The 18,859-nt window shown below is 27.2% G+C and overlaps 1 protein-coding gene across 1 annotated transcript; it reads left to right on the plus strand.

Annotated features, from left to right (window-relative positions):
• The first annotated feature begins 1,175 nt into the window (after positions 1–1,175).
• LOC148232160 (ABC transporter G family member 23-like) lies at positions 1,176–18,338 on the plus strand. The gene is made up of 15 exons (XM_088192955.1): positions 1,176–1,287; positions 13,147–13,353; positions 13,430–13,589; positions 13,652–13,788; positions 14,867–14,992; positions 15,053–15,146; positions 15,217–15,402; positions 15,467–15,576; positions 15,637–15,771; positions 15,843–16,237; positions 16,305–16,420; positions 17,089–17,159; positions 17,240–17,337; positions 17,397–17,564; positions 17,643–18,338. The coding sequence occupies exons 2-15, from the start codon at positions 13,154–13,156 to the stop codon at positions 17,942–17,944; spliced, it is 2,298 nt and encodes a 765-aa protein (XP_088049081.1). The 5' UTR covers positions 1,176–1,287; positions 13,147–13,153; the 3' UTR covers positions 17,945–18,338.
• Positions 18,339–18,859: the final 521 nt, after the last annotated feature.

Raw genomic sequence — 18,859 nt, forward strand, 5'->3', positions numbered from 1 at the left:
GTGAATCAATATTCTATTAAAAATAAAAAATAAATTATATTTAAAATTAAAAATTTAAACCAATACGGTTGTAAAATAAATTACAAATGTAAAATTTGAATTTAACCAACTTTTTGTTAGAAGTTTAGTTTAATTTCAAAAAACGATTGATTTTTTGAAATGTCTTATGATATTTTTTTAAATAAAAAATAAAAATATAAAATAATAATAAATACTATTTTGAAATTAAAATAAACTATTTCAAACTAATCCAAAATAAATATATATGTATTGTATTTAGTTACTCATTCATGATATCACAAACATAAGCTTTTATATTTGTTATTAATATTATTAATATAAAGAAAGCTTTTGATGTTTCGATTTGTTTATTTTTTTTATAAAATTGACGAATGTTTTAAAATGATGATATTTTAATAATTTATATTTGTTTTCAATTAAAAAAAACCTTTCTGATTTTTCACTGTCTCTTTATTTATGTATTAGAGATATATATTTTACTGAAAAAAATTATTAATTACTAGCAAAATATTAAAAAAAAGCTCATTAAGCTCATAGTATAACAATAATAAAAACAATATTTTCAGTTTTTATCATATTTATTTGTGCAGTTAATTTATTACTTTAAATTTACATTTATAATTACACACCTTAATTGTTTTTTTTGAAGGGCTGGTCACTGTCTTCTTTAAATTTTGTTGTAAAATCCGTAAAGATATGATTTGAAGAGATTGCAATACTTGAAATTATTTTCGATAGTTTAAAATTTGCCTTTATTGTTTAAAAGCAAAATGTTTCAATAAATATTGTAAATGTTGCTGAAGTAATTTAATAATTTAATAATCACTAGAATATATATTATTCATTTTTTTTTGTTTATATATTTAAAGCTTAAATAATACATAATATGTTAGTTATGCTAAGATGAAAATGAAAGTTCTACAAATCAAAGTTAAACTTATCTAAGAAAGTGAACATTACATAAATTTCTAATGAGCACACTCCATGAATTATTACAGATTTGCACAAGTCTAAAAAAGTCATTTTATGCATTTCGATTCGGTTCGACGAACACGAAGATGGAATTTACCACGCGATCAAGGTTGAACGCCATCAATTAGCATCGGCCCCGCAGATTGAGGAGCGCTGCTAGCGTTTTGCCAGTAAAGCTTCCATCGGGGAGTCAGTATCTGACATTCTTTTGTGCGGTCAGTGCGTGCAAGTGGCAAAGGCTCTCTCTATCAAAAATACGAAAAAGACAATCGAAGCCTTCGACAGGCTTTCAAGGTAGTGTAAAAATACTTGTTTCATAGTGATTCCGATAAAAATCCGTTAAAAATCGGTTGTGGTACTAAATTTTAACTTATTATTATGTGATTTAAAAGTGTTGTTTGTTACGAAATTGGTTTCAAGGTAATAAAAATGGTAAAATTTGGTACGTCTTACAATATATATTGTACAATATGTTTATTTTACTGATTCATCTAACATGTGTAACAAATAATTGTCAATGCAATATTATAATATTGACCGTGATTATAATTTATTCTTTCCTTCAAAGAGTATAATATATTTTCTGTAAATGTTTAATAATAATACTCCGTATTCTGTATAGTGGAAAAATTATTGATCATTGGAAAAACCTTAGCGTTTTTCCAAACGGATCTCATCTCTTTTAATGACAAATCTCCTTTTTCTGATAATCACGTAGCATTGACATACAAAATTAATTATTCTCACGCACCTCAATGACGAATCGTTTATATAAAATAATGTAAACACAAATTAAGGAAAGTAGTAAGCACTAGGAAATTATTAAAAATGGTTGACTCAATGTTTGCTGTAAAAATAACATGACCTAAATATATTTATAAGCTTGTTTTAAATACAGTTGACACATTATTTATTTAACAGATTTATATGTATATTGTAGTAGAAATATACACATGTGTATCATTGCAATGATCTAGTATTTCTTTCAACCTTCATTCATCTATGGAAGTATATAAACAAATAATATTATTATTATTTGATTTTTTATTGCAATACAATGTTACAAACATATTTTACATACATTAATACATAGTACTATTACATACTTAAATGTGACTGTATATACAATTTTTTATTATTAAAAGAGTTTAAAGACGATTGCTTTCATATAAATATTTAATTACCAATATGATATATAATAGACATATAGAGCAATTTCTCACATTCTTAATTTACCATTCTAATTTTAAGTTGTAGTTATGCTAAATCCAAAATACTTAATAATCTAAGCTGTAGTGAAAAAAAAAATTTAATAAGTTAAACTGAGTTATATGAGTTTTGTATGCTTTTAAAATTAACACAGCTCAAAAACTTATGGAATATGTATAACAAGAAATTAAGAGATGTTATCTGCACTACCTTTGCAATACATGTGCTTTGACATATGGCTTAGTAAGTTGGAGTATTTTTTTTAAATTGACTTCAGTATAAGAAAAAATGTTATTCTACTTATTGAATCTGTATAAAAAATAGGTAAGGCGTGAATTTATTCACATTAAAACTTATTTTACTAATTAAATGCAATGATAACATTTAGGGTTATTTTATGTATACTCTTCATGAAAATATCGTTGTTATTTAAATTCCAGTAATTGTACAAAATGTTTTTGTCTATTATTGTACACAGACAAGCGTAAAATTGTATAATAAATATATATACATGTAATACCATATAAGTATATGTATGTATTTTAAACATTTTAATTATCATCCACATCAATAAAATATATATACTGTATATCTTAAAACTACGTTTATTAAAAATAGCATGTTCTTGTTTTGAAGTCTTATGGTATTGATATTAATTATAATATAGCACTATTACTCATATTAAAAATCAATATGCTATAAAAATATATAAATTTATTTTATTTTTTGAAACATTCAAGAATTACCTTACTCTTATTATAAGATTAATCTTTTAAATAGTATATTAAACATTCATATTAATGTACATATATACATATATAAAAAATTTCAACCTAATATATATTTCATTTATTATCAAAAAATAAAATAGATGTAGATAATAATTTTAATAAATTAAAATAGGTTTTATTTAGACATATTTAATGTTTTCTTATCTATTTTGTTAATAAGAAGGAGAAAAATAATTGTATCCATAGGTTAATTACATCTGGAATTTATTATGTTTTCATGAGATATGTTCTTGATTATATATTTGATACGTTTATATTGTGGAAATTGTTTAGCATAGCACAAAAACAATCAACAAAGGTCATCTAAAAATATATGTACCCATAAAATATGCAACATATTTTTTGGCTTTTTAATTAAATAATATATAAGACAAAGTCATTAAAAGCGTAAATTAATGAGTTTTAAATATAAAAGAGATTGATATTCTTATTATTATTAGTAGTAAAAGTAATTCTAATTTATGTTTATAAATTTACATTTAAACGAACTTTTTTCATTTTTTCAATTTTCTGTACCATTAACATTTCACATTTTTTTTCTTTTGACTTGTATTGATTCTATTGAAAACTTGCTTATTGTAATTAAATATTAAAACTCTTCTAAGAATTTTTTTTAAAGCTTACATTTGTAAGTAGCATAAAGGTTTTTCCAGATATCAATTTTCGTTTGTGGCAACTGTGTTTGTATTGCATTTAATATTTGATTAACTTAGAACACTTGCATGTCAGTATTCACTTTATTAGTTCATTGGTTTTTACACAATTATGAAACACTATCGTAACCTGATCTTTACCATTATGTCACTATTGGCACTGTTATACCACAAAACCGGTCAGTGTCATCAGTCACATCGAATCCTTTGGAACTCTGTCTCGTCATGCAATTTCCTACAGTATACCTATACTATTTCCACTGGAACCTGTATTGTCACACCCTGGCGATGCAGCTAACTGCAAAGAAAGCATAATTTGAGTGGTGTGAAGGTATGTGTATTAAATTGAATTAATACACAACCAACTCGTTTTCGAGTAACCGATTTCGACACAAGGTTGCTCTGTATGAGCGTTCTTGTGGAAATTCGCCGTGGCCATTGACGGATGACCAAGGATACTGAGTAGGATTGGATGTGTTTTTTTGTTAATTTTTAACCTTTTTACTTTTGTGAGTCATAAACGTGCGTCACATCCGAGCAACGTCCAAGTGATATAGTTAAAATTTTCCTCTTTGCAGAGACGTTTATGTGCTCATGTAATGAAAGACATTTTTTGTGCATGTTTGACAGACATATTCTATGTTTGTCAAACATAAAATATATGACTTTTCCGAGAAAGGTAAATAACCGTTTGAGCCATTGACGTAAATACATGATTATGATTGAATATGATTTATTATATAAAATCGTAATAAGAACTATTGACTTTTCCTTATATCCTTCATTAGAGAAAAATCATTGTTTTATGAAATACTATACATTATACACACACACATGTATTATTATTCGTATTTTTTTAGCGTCATTGAATTTGATAAAAAAAAATCTGCCTTGAGTAAAGGTGTAATTATAGTACGTAGTATACACCTAAAATACCAATGACTTGTATGAAGGTGATTTAAATTTTATTTGAACCTGAAGTATACATTAAAGGTGCTTTAATAAATCATGTCAAAAATGAAGTAAACAAGTTTTGCCATACACTATTAATTGTATTTTAATTAAATTGCACACGTACATAATATGCTGTAAAAATCTATTGTTGTTCATAGAAATTTTTCTTACTTTGAAAGATTTTACTAATTGAAGTTGAGCTTTGAGTGCGTATAGAACTATTTATGTTGATGTCATACAGGTGTTTAAAGTTCATTTGTGAATGTATATCACACAAAAGAATAGCTCAAAAAGCACTATAATAATTAAGTAATATAAATTACTTCTTAAGTTAAGAGAAAAATACAACAACAAAAAACATACAAAACTATTATTTTTTTTACGTTGTGTGGACTTTAATTTTTTAATTCAGGAAGCAACACAGATACTATTTTTTCTTATAAAGAAAATTTATGATTGCAGTCTTAATCTTGTCATCTTTTTTTTACATAACTTTTCCTTATTTTATATATAATAGAGTGTACATTGAAGTGTTGTTGTGTATATTTTATTTATAGTATATGTGTTAATCTCACATATTAAATGCAGTAGAATGTACTTTAAAATTTAGTTGAAAATTTATCGTCTCATCGAAATAATAATAATAGAGCATATGTTTCATAAAAATAATTATAAAATTGTCTGTATACATATATTTATGTTAAAATAAGACATGTAATCAGTTTTTAATAAAAATATTAAATTAAATTAAACATATTTTCCTTAGGAAATCATATTTATATATTTATAATTAAAATGTTCTTAAATTAATTAAGAGCAACTGTTGACACAGTGCATAATAATACAGTATGTATAACTATAACAAAAGCATGTTTTTTGATTTTTTCATAAGAAAATTCTCACTTAGACTCATGGACATAACATATAACAATTATTTGATAATTACAGCACAGTGTATGAGAAATCTTGTTATGAAAGAAAGCATTGTATTATTATAGCACTGATAATGATCGTAAATGTAACCAATAAAGATAGCATTTTTTCTGTGTGATGTGCCGTTTTGTGATTCAGACAACGCGATTAATAATATATATATATATATAGTTTAGTTTCAAGTCAACAACAAATCAACGGTTGATAATGACCTGATAGTAGAAACTGGTTATGCATATTATTAAAAATATCTACAATATTTCCTAATAGTAGTGCTATTATAATATGAATTTAATGAAAAAAATGCGCACTAAGGATTATTTTGAATATATAGTTACTCAAATAATAGATAAACTTAGTTAACTATTTTTATTATAACCTTAAATTGTGTATGTTTATGATTTATGGGAATCTTTATTTTTATGGACTATGAAGTCAAGAAGGACTAAATATATTATATGTATTTATGAATACAACTAAAATAAATTAATTATATAAAAAACAGAATCTAGAAAAAAAAGATAATAAAAATATGCAGAAGAAGCTAAAAATTCCAATCTTAATGGAATGTTAAAATCCAGATTTTTAATTTATGCAGTTAATGTTATGTACTGAAATTCTACGTACTGTATATCATATTAATTCTAGCTAAAACCTAGTTATATTTATATAGAAGCACTAACAATTACATACATAATCCAATAAATTAAAAAAATAAAACTAGATTGAAATATGTATAAATCAGTAGTAAAATTTTATTTCTACACAAAAGATTACTTTAAATTAGTGTATAAATTTATCCACATTTTCTGGGGTTTTCAGATAGTTTTTTCTTAACACTTTTTATTTTAACATATACTTCTATTTGAGTGCTGATATTTTTTTGATCTTATTTATAGTTATATATACTTATTCCACTATATTTAATAAGTTTCAAAATATTCTTGTAATAATTAATTATTTTTTTGTACGAAGACTAACATATTTATACGTGCCTTTTAACGTACACTAAACTTTACATTAATAGCTTTAAGTTTAGCAGTTCAAAATATGAGTTACTTAAAAAATAAAAGCACAAGGATTTTTAAGATCTAAGCGACTTCGTTGTTATTTTCATCAACAATTAATTTAAAGTATCCAGAACTGTTCTTAATTAAAAAGTTAAAAATAGTGCCAAAAAATAGATCTGTTGCGAGATGTTGGATTAAAAAAAATTATGCATAAACTCACTAAATATTGTGATTATGTTGAAAAATAAATAGAGGGGAGTTTTGTATTTATTTTAAGGCAGCCCTTTAATATAATGCTTTTGCGTGTTTTTTTTAAGCAAATTTACTTTACTTCAAGCAAATCCTTTGTTCAAAATGAATTTTTATTTGTTGTGATTCAAGTTCAACTCGTTAAAAAAACCGTAAATCTTCTGTTGACATAATATTGCATAATGACCAAAAAAATATGCAAAGACAATTTCGACTTCAATTAAAATAAATTTATCATACTAAACAGCATCATGCTTATATGTTGAAAATATCAACACGGTTATTTACTACGCCATTTGTTTTCATCAGATTAAATCAGCATGTTTTTAAGTGATTAAAATATTTATTGTATTCTTTGGAATTTATTTATTGTATACTTGTATGCTCGCGATTTTTGCCTAATAAACGTGGAAGCAAAATTTAATAAACAATATGCTTATTTGTGCTAATTAATTTTTAATTTTTTAGCTTAACCTTTTCACGTAGTATATCTGATATTAATCCGTGACAAGCATACACATATGCTTATATAAGGCAATAACCATTTTGTTACTGTGCCGCATTGTTGATGCTAATACTTATTGTTTTATTTAAATAAATTACAAATCAGTTCCTTGTTATTGTGCGTATTTCGAAATGCATCAAAAATCGTATGATTTTTAGCACACACGTGAAAGTGAAAGTGTTAATAAGCGAAGAGACATCACGTTCGATACCGATATGCTACCATTTACATTTTTATTCAATTGTGTCTTATTATTTGAGACAATATTATATTAAAAAATCTATTCGATGAAAATGATATAAAATTGCTTCATAAAATAGTATAGGTGAATAGAGCACGTCGAATCGATTTTCTTTGCAATTAAGCTTTGGCGAAAATGAGATTTTTTTATACGAAATTGCTATTCAAATTTTATCTGTTTTGGGTTGCATGTAGATTCATAATCATAGAACGTTCAAAATCCAAGGTAAAATGCTAAATTTCATATACTTTTTTTTCACTAAATTTCATTATTGTTTTAAATTAAAATAATTAAATATGTGGATAGTGTTAATTGATTAATAAAAATGCAGGAAAAAGCGCATGATTGCATTGCATTTACTTGAACAGAACATTGACCTGAACTAATCTCAATTTTCCGGCATTCTTAAAGAGCTTTCACTACATCGCATTAATTAAGTTTGATTTCTTTTCAATTAGGTGTAATTTTTGGATAGTCATATCCGAATAGAAAATGTATTTATTATCTACTAATTTTTTATGTAGGTACATATATGATATAATCAAACAGCACAAGAGACCAGTGGTATATTTGATTTTTAATATCTGAAAGACCCTAGTGCTTTTCAATTTTCATCAAAATAAGTGATTATTATATAATTGAAAATCCGGTCGATTATCACAGATTAAGTTTTCCTATTCTATAAACCTTTGTTAAATTTATATATTTAATAATTAACGATACAAGCAATAATTATTTTTGATGTAAGGATATAACATGATTAATCTATTACTTGTAAAACTTGAATACATATTTATAATGATAACAATTATAAACAAATTAAAATGCGTATAACATAATAAGTCATTAACTATATGTATACATACGATATTTATAATAAATAATAATTTATTTCAATAGTATTTTATATCTTTTTCTATATGTATTGTAGAGTTAACTAAACTATCAATAATTTTGGTGAGCATAAATGTATGTTTTGTAAAATTATTATACAGACAGCAAGAAAAGAGGAAACTACAACGAAATATAATATTATATGTATGTATATAGCTTGATCAGATTAGCTTTTATGAATATTCAAACGAGATCTTGAATGTCTTTATGGTATAGTTAGATTTTCATTAACATCACTATTCCATTATTCCAATACTAGCCTAGAAATGCAATCGGGGTTATGTTATGTAAACTGAGATCAGTTGCTCCAATGCTGTGGCTAGATATGTGGTCAAGATCAACCAGAATGCTTGTAATGCAATTATCAAGTTCAAAACTATTTATAAACCGCAGTTAAACTATAACCATTATATATTGCAGTACACTTCGAAGCTGAAAATATTTCCACATAATAAATAAGTAATTAAACGAACAAGTAGACGCAGCCTTGGGTTGTTACTCATTGATTAATTGTGAATTTATAATTAAAAACAGGCCAATTAAAGTTATAAAATTTAACGCTTCAGTAGTCAAATAATGACTAAGTCAGAAAAAATAAATAAATATGTTTTGTTGTTTTGTTGCGAAATTTTCGTGGTATGATTCACTTTCGCACTTCCTACAATGCTCACTTCCTATATTACAAAATAAATAAACAAGTCGATAAGCGAAGGTTCGTTTGGATAATTAAATCAGTAGTTTAGTTGATCTGATAAGATGAGGTGTGATAATTCGTACGATAACTGTGCTTTCCTACCGGATTTTGCGTAAGTGAATTAATTATCTTGTAGTCTTATGTATATGGATGCTCACATATTGAAGGCAATCTGAATAATTAGATGTATTGTATTTTTGTTAATAAGTTATTTTGGTAACAATTTTTTGAACTAGGTCATACATACATATATGTGAAGTAACTAATCATATTTTTTATTTCACTCATACTATTTTACCCATAAATAGCTATTATAACATAACTAAATTGGTTAAATTAAAAATTAATAGGCAGTTACTCAGTTTACAGCAAACGTATTCTATGGTTTTATTATATTATTACAAGTATGTTTAATTACTAGCTCAGTGGTATGTCCTAACTTTATTATTCACAAAGACTTGAAAATAAAAATGTCAAGGAAGAAGTGAAAATTGCAAGGCGAAAATATAATAAAATATTGTAGAAATTTATAGTTGTCCTGATGTAACACTGATGGGCGATTCATTTATAATTCGAATACTTTAAAATAAATGTTTTTAATTAATTCTTAATATGATAATAAATAATTTAAAACTCTAACTTAAAAAATCGTTATAATATCCATTAAGCTAAATTTCTTATGGTACATTCAAATGAACACTCACATTGCTGGAAAACAGCTAAATTATTTAAAACTAGCAAGTGAAAACCAGTTTAACTACATTTTTAATATAGAAGATAAATATATAATTTACTGCAATAATTTGTTAAGCTATCAATAATTACTTCAGAAGAAAACTATATGTTATTTCGTTTATTAAAGCTGTTAACGAATTATGTAAGATATGAATTTATTTTCACAATTATATTTTAACGAAGAATATGGTTATGTCATTAAATCCCTTCATTAAAAATGCTTTCTATCTCTGACATTATGTAACGATTCAGTTGTAGTTTTGGGTTTTACATACAGTTTTCTTACCAGAAATAAAAAAATGTTTATCAAAGATAAAGTACTCTTTGTTGTTATGCAAAAAATAAATATATTTTCTCTGTATTTCTAGGGTAATTATAACTTGGTTCGACTCATTGTTTACTTATGTCCAAATTATATTTTTTTCCTTTGGATATTACAAGGGTGGGTTATTGTGGGAGTCCGTCCAGTGTCAGTCTTTGTTTATATTATACTATTGTCACCTTCAAAATTGTAATTATCATGGATATGGTGATTTTCTGCGCAAATATACAAAGAAAACCCCCCCCCCACACTTTTATCTGTATTAAATAAACTTACTTTTCAAAAAGTAATAATATTAACTAATTCCGATATCCTAGACTTGTGATTATTGTATTTAAAAACTAGTTTCTATTCTTAAGCAGAGACTTATATTACCGATCTAACATGCTGTCCATTATATTATCATACTATTGTTCAAACATTTAAGGACAATGTGTTAAATAGTATAATAATGTATATATGTATTTTATAATAGTGTGTTGATAGTATGTTATACGTCAAGAAATTTAACGATGTCATTATAAGAAATGACGGCACAAAACAACATTATTATGGTAGCTTATAATGAGAGAATCTTGTAGAAGTGTATTTTTTTTATATTATCATAGAATTCGAAGGTATTTTATTATACTGAATATATAATGTATGCATACCTAATACCAAATATCGAATCGTTTAGTTCATAAACATAAAATTTGTTATTTATCTACTCCGTGTGAAATGATTCAAGACATTTTTTATGGTTAATAGCAATTTATTTGGAATGGATAGTATTGTCCTTCTAAAACAACCATCATTATGTAATATGTTCTCACTATATGTTAAATTCTCTTCTTATTTTTAAATACGAGTGGATTTTAAAAGATAGATGCAATGTTGAAGCTAAAAAAATACACACAATTGGCACAACTTTATTAATTAGTAAAAAAATTCTTTTGTATTTTTCGACTTTAAAAGCCTTATATTTGATTATTTTCCTTGACTTATGAAACCGGTTAATTCAACTGGAATTTGACAATATTTTGCTGGAATGTGAAATGAGAAACTTTTTATGTATAATATTTTAGGAAAATGTAGTGTTTGTTAACTGTATTCAATCAAATTAGTTTTCTTAAAACTCTAATTTTTCTATTTATCTGTGGGTTTTGCAAGATTGTCCTATATAGTGTATCTTGCCAGTTTCTTAATTGTAATTACTACTTCATGGTTAAAGTAATTATTAATGAAGAGCGTTACATCTTATTTATATTAAAATGTTGCTTTTAAACGTTCTGTAACCAATGATATTATAAAAGTAATATTTTGTAGTTTACTTTTAAAAATTGCTTAGTTACTAATAACTGTATATTTGTCAAACTTTTATAGTTATTATATATGTATAGTATTTTTCTCTGTATTTAATTAACTTACTTTTCATAAAATAGTATAAACATATTAAATACATTAAATTTTTATTATATTTTCTCTTTAAGTTAAAACCACTGATTTACTTAAATATTGATATTTACACAATGACCAAGTAATTTCTTAATTTCTATGTATTTTACAATAGGCACAGCAGCTGTTTAATTAAAACAGGTTAATTTTGAGGTAATCTTTTAAATCACTTTAATTAAATATAAACCAAGAAAAGTCGATGACATATATCTAAAATAACTCGGTTATTAACCTTTATGAACTATAATTTCTATTGATTATCACATACTTGGGTTTTTACGATTTTCCTAATCTCACGAATAAACGTCGTGATAAATAATAAACCAAGCTAGATGGTACATAGTGATATCTAATAATCGTAAGCATAAATAATAATTAATGTAAAAATAGGTGTCACTGATTTATACACTTTGATTTAAGTCTGGTATCACATTACTTACTTAGTAGTTGTTTATTTAGTTTACTCGTTGTAAAGCATTAGTTCAAATCACATATAAGTCTCATATAAAGTGTTTTACAATTTCTTGTGATGACATTATAATTAATAAAATATATGATTTATTTATTTAGTAGTCGTTGATTGCGTTTGGCCCATTATAATGCATTGGGCTAATGCCTATCATGTTGCAATGGAAGATTTATAATAAATAAATAGCATTTTTAAATCTAAATATGTTTAAATTTAAACATTTAAAAACTCACTTTAATAGGAACAGTAACAGTTTAAAAATAATTGGACCTTGAAGATATCTTTTTAATTATTCTACGGATGTTATAGAAAACAAGAAATTAAAGCGTTTTAGAAATACAATATATTCAGTTTTAAAAAAGTATTCTACAAAATTAAAAAAAAACGATATATTATATTGTGTATATATAGAAACTTCGGTAGTTAGTGTTTAATTTAACAGAATAATTCATATTTATATACATAAGTTTAGTTTTAAACATATGTAAAAAAATAATATATGATGAAAAATTTAATGAGCAATTATATACAATTAACTTAATATGTACAACTAAATATAATGTTTTGCTACATAAAACTTATAATAAAATGTTTCGTAGTTAGTTGATGAAACCTATTTATTACAATAAAATAGGACAATAATAACCATCGCGTTTTCGCATGATATTATAGATAGTAACAATATCAGACAATAAGTTATCACTATTACACGTGACGTCTGAATATAACATAGTAACGTGATAAGCAAAAACAAGTCTCAATAACGCCAGAGGTCTTTTGTAATTTCATGAAATTATCGTCAAAGGTCGTGCATTATAATATACTATATAACATGATGATTTATAAAATTACCAGACATGCCAATGCTTCAAATACATATTATAATATTTGCATGCATTGCACACTTAAAATATTTAGAAGCTCAAAGCCCTCTAATGCATTTCGCAATAACATAAAGGGCATCCAACTTTTGAACTTGTCTCGATGCACCGTTAAAATCCAAAACCGGTTTATGCTCAATTTGGATTCCTATTTTGATTTTCAACTTAAATTTCAGATTGAAGATGGATACAGAGCCCGATATAGATACTGCTCCTCCCGTGGAGACGACGCGCAAGAGGATCTTGAAAACTCAAAAATCTACTTTAGCCACACGAAAGGAGCAGGCAGTGTGTGTGAGAAGAGCTCACAAAAATTATGGACCAAAGAGCAATCCGAATGTTATCCTGGATGGTCTTAATATGACTGTGCCAAAAGGCTGCATGTAAGTATAATATATAAGATAACTCTCATATATTAATTAATAAACATAAAAATAATACACTGTTTATAATTTTCAGTTATGGATTACTGGGGGCGTCAGGTTGTGGTAAAACGACCTTACTGTCTTGTATAGTAGGTAGAAGAAGACTTGACACAGGAGAGATTTGGGTTTTGGGAGGAAAACCTGGTTCCAGAGGTAGTGGAGTTCCTGGTCCTCGTATAGGCTACATGCCTCAGGTGAGCTACTTAAACAAGAGATTCAAAAATTTGATCACATTTAAATTTGTGTTTTTTTTTAGGAAGTTGCCTTGTTTGGAGAATTTAGCATAAGAGAGACGATGATATATTTTGGTTGGATATCTGGGATGACAACAGCCGAAGTTGATGAAAAATTGGATTTTTTGATAAAACTCCTTCAATTGCCATCAGCTAGCAGGTAAGATCGTTTTAGAGTATTTATTTTATATATTAGAATGTGTATATATAATTATAAATAATTCGTAGTTGAAGAATACTTGTATGTGATGCTAAGGGTTAACATTATTTATAATATTCATATAAAACGCAGCGCTTCCCAATTTTTTGTAAAAAATCGCTACTCACTTTAATAGTTGAATACATATAAAAATATTATTTGCAAGTAATACTAGTAACAAATACATTAAAATTATAGTAAATTTACAACACTGATTACATTACCTAATTTTTTTAAAATTATAATTATTCTATATATTTATATGATATATGTATATAAAAACCCAGAAGGTTATGTATGTAGATATATGTATATGCGTTGAGCACGCATGCTGAATCATCGCGTTTTTAAACTGGCGCGCCGACTCAAAGCAAATTGCGTCAGAGCTTGCGCATTCGCCAGTTTTTTAAATTATGTGAAAGTAATACGTTACTTTTACATATGAATAGTTCAAATGGAAACATAAAAGAGTTCAGAAAGATTTAGTTTTTATACTTACTGTTTATGGCATTCAAAACAAGCTTTCCATACCCTAGAAAGTTCAAAGGTGAATCCAGAAAATAATATTTTGGCTTAATACGCAGCCAAAATATTGATACACATACTGAACTTTCAATGGGTTTCATTACTTTATTACTCAAAGTATGAATGACGGAGCGCAGTTCTACTTTGGTGCATGTTGCCTGTATTATACACTTTTTAGAAACATTAAAGTCTGTATATAACACTGCTGCCGATGTACAGGACTCATTCTTGTATATTTATATTTCATTAATAGCATTTTTAACAATATATTTATATATAAAATTAACGATATACTTGCGGAAAAATTGCATAAAAAGCTATTGAAATTACTATGCAGGAATCGTAAGCATTGCGATTCGTACTTGCTATGTTTACCTGAAATAGTAGAATCAACAACTCTTTGCTAAATATGTGCTTGAGAATATTTTTGTTAATAACTACTTTAATATGCTTATAGACTATTCATTGACGCATTTATGTAAGTGTATAAATTAATATGTATTTGCTTTTGTAGAACTGTTAAAAACTTATCTGGAGGTCAACAAAGAAGAGTGTCTTTAGCAGCTGCTCTTCTCCATAGTCCTGAATTATTGATCCTTGATGAGCCCACCGTTGGATTAGATCCAGTACTGAGACAGAGGTATTGTAAAAGAATTTAATTCTAAAACTAGTATGATATACATAAATTATTCTATTGCAGTATATGGGATCATTTAGTACTTATTTCAAAGGAAGAAATGGCAACCGTTATTGTAACAACTCATTACATTGATGAGACAAGGCAAGCTCACACTGTAAGTTTTTATCACACAAATTATATTGTTATATAAATATCTATTTCAGTACATATAATGTTTTATTCAGATTGGATTGATGAGAGGCGGTCGTTTCTTAGCCGAAGAATCGCCAAATAGTTTAATGGAGAGATACAATGCAGAGAGTTTAGAACAAGTGTTCCTCAAGCTGTCTGTTTTACAAAATATGGGTAAAAGGAGACGCTCTAGTATCCTTCAAGAAATCACTGAGAGTATACAAGTTCCTGCAATAAGTGTAAGTTGTATGAATTGATTCAGTTAAACATATATATAATGTACTTATATAATATATTGAATAGGATCCGGCAGCTATTGATTTAGAAGAAGCCGAATTAGGTGAAATATCTGGTGAATTTGGTGATAATGTTTCAATGAGCAGTAAAGGAAGAGTGGTTATTACTCCTGAACCGTAAGTTAATGTCTACCATAATTTATTTACATCAAGATTTTAATTTGATAACAATTTTAGTGTTCCGCCTACTGAGGCACTACCACCAGAAGAAGTTCCGCCTCTAAATTGTATGGATCAATTGAAACCAATGCAGTTCAATCATATGAAGGCTCTTGTATGGAAAAATTTGCTTGGATTAATTCGTAACATAGGGTAATCTTTATAATGTTATAAAATTGTATATTTTAAAGGTGCTTTATTTATCTATGTTAACTTAATTTTAGAGTTATGATGTTCATTATTGGTCTGCCTGTCTCTCAAATAGTACTTTTCTGCGTATCAATCGGTCACGATCCTGTTGGATTGAACATCGGAATCGTTAACTATGAACTACCGGCTAGTGAAATGTTAAAACCATGCATGTTGGATATCGTAGGTTGTAATAACACGCTATTGAGTTGCAAGTATCTGAAATATCTAGACGAACGGAAAGCCACTCTAGTGCCGTACGCTTCCAGAGATGAAGCTCTGGAAGCGGCCAGGAAGGGAAAATCTTGGGCTGTGGTTATTTTCCCTCAAAACTTCTCGCAATCGTTGGAGCTTCGACTGGAAAACGGCAAGGATCTGGAAGAGCACATAATCGACACGTCTATTGTGGACGTTCATATGGACGTTTCCAGTAAGAATTATTTCAACAATTATGATTACATTGTTTGCATTAAATTTATAGCATGTAATGTTTATAGATAAACAAATCGAGTTCTTACTGTTGAGGGATTTTCAACAATCGTTCTTCAAATTCAGTCAAGAATTAGCACGCGCCTGTAATTTTTCAGAGAAAGCGTATCAAGTTCCCGTCAAAGTGAGTATCTTTTCTTTGTATGCTGCAATATTATAAGGTGTGCAAAGTTGATTCTGGACAAAGCTGGGTGATACAACTAGTGATCTAAATGTTATACTCAACGTTACCGGGGATTAAGATTTAGCGATAAATATACTTGAAATATGTCCAGAAGAGTCATTTTTGTTATATTTACATATATAGGAAGGCGGCTCTTCAGAAAAAGTACACATACATAGCCTTACTTAATGTCGAAAACTAAAAGGGAAATATCAAAGAAATAATTTAAATTCAAATAAAATACACTTGAAACTTGATTTAAGGTTCGTTCGTTTTGTGCAGGCCTAAAGAGTAACGATATATGCAAAATTTAGTACAAACATTACATTTTATTTATGTATATATATATATATATAACATTTCTTTACAAGATACACTTGTTGATACAACCCTAGAGATTCAAGTATTAGGATACTAGAAATGGGTATCTTTGAATTTTATTTAACTTTTCATAAAAGAGTCACTTCCATTATCTAACAACTAAATTAGAGTGTAGTGAACTCATAGTAATTATACAAGGAACAAACTACCCTATTCTCTTTCACTGATATAAATAATGTAGAAGAAATCTGAAATCTTAAAATACATATATAGTATATAGTAAAATATTAAAATTAAACATTTTTCAGTTCAACGACCCAATCTACGGTTTGAGAGTATCTGATTTTACTGATTTTGCTGGACCAGGTGTTATTTTAACGTGAGTTCTATTAAACAATATGTAAAAATTTCATTATAGCTTAGTGTATTATTTAAATATATTTTTAAATTTATATTTAGGATTATATTCTTCTTGGCTGTCGCTCTCACATCTGTTGCTATGTTAATTGAGAGAAACGAAGGCATATTAGAACGTTCACTAGTATCTGGAATCACAGGTAAATTGATCAAATTATAGCAATAAAAACATATATACTGATTATTTATAATATTACAGGTACTGAGATATTGTTTTCGCATGTTATAACGCAATTTATTGTAATGTGTGTTCAAACATTACTTGTTTTGGTGTTTGGATTTGCTGTGTTTGGCTTAACATGCCGAGGGGATATATTCTGGGTTGTTGTTTTAACTCTTATCACAGGCTTGTGTGGAATGACTTATGGTAAGTACCTAATAAAAAATTATATTGTGTTATATCACTTATATATAATCAATTGATATGATTTATGAAAACTTACAGGTTTTGTTGTATCTTGTCTGTGTGAAACGGAACGAACTGCAACTTATCTTGCTATGGGTAGCTTCTTGCCAATGATCATGCTGTGCGGTATAATTTGGCCTATCGAAGGAATGCATTATATTCTTCAATATATAAGCTACCTTCTACCTCTAACCAAGTCGACGGAGAGTCTTCGTTCGATGCTCCAAAGAGGCTGGGATATAACCGTGCCAGACGTATATTTAGGATTCGTGTCCACGTTTGCTTGGATTGTGGTTTACTTGACGACCAGTATTTTACTAATAAAATTCAAGAAAGGATAAATTTACCAAGACTATACAGGATTTTATAACTGTGATCTATTATATATTGAAACATTTTTTTATATATATACATTAAGATTAAACTTGACATTTTTTATATTTTAATCTTCTAGATGCATTAAATTATTTACACCTTAAATTATTGTAATGTTTCAATTATTTTTATTTAACTTCTTGAAAGTAAAGTGTTTATGTACATTTTTTTATATTATTGTTTTGTCTATGCTATGTTAATATGTGTGGTTTAATTTATGGAGTTATAAAAATTTATAGTTTATGGAAAAACATAGGTATAAAATATCAAATTTATCGCAATGTGTTATTAAAATAAACAAACTGTTGCTCATTTTTTTGTAAATAAATATAGTGGCTAATAAAATTTAACTAATTTAAGTAAGAGTGTGTTTTATTTAACGAAAGATTATTTGAGATGTTTAACCTTTTAAATACGAAAAATTCTTTTTTTTATATTTTTGAATCACATACAGAATAAATTTGGTATCTTCCAGCATACAAATTCCAGCAAAATAGCTTAAATTATCATAGCACTCCAACAGCAGATCCCGAGTCTTGTTTCTTCCAAGGCCTTCTAAGGGGACCACTCTCCGTAGATGCAGTTCTTGAGACTGCAGTCTCTGGGGGCGCTGATGTGGGCTCCGTTTTGAAGAATGCCTTTTGTGTGAGCCCGCTCAGCTAATGGCACAGCCCTAGCGTCAGACTTAATCAGTAGGGTGGAGCTTTCTATGACGAAAGCTGACTTGTCAGGGGCAAAGCTTTAGCAGCGGCCCACTGCTGTGATGATCTGCTATTCTGAGCTCTGTGGAGGACCGATCATCCAAAGTTAAAGCCCAACATCGTTTCAAAATAAACATTTTACTGTCAGGCCATGGCTCAAATTACCACCATCAACAAATT

Source organism: Plectrocnemia conspersa, unplaced genomic scaffold, assembly GCF_051122295.1.
Source record: "Plectrocnemia conspersa isolate PC_06_02 unplaced genomic scaffold, ASM5112229v1 ptg000009l, whole genome shotgun sequence".
NCBI classification, from domain to species: Eukaryota; Metazoa; Arthropoda; class Insecta; order Trichoptera; family Polycentropodidae; genus Plectrocnemia; species Plectrocnemia conspersa.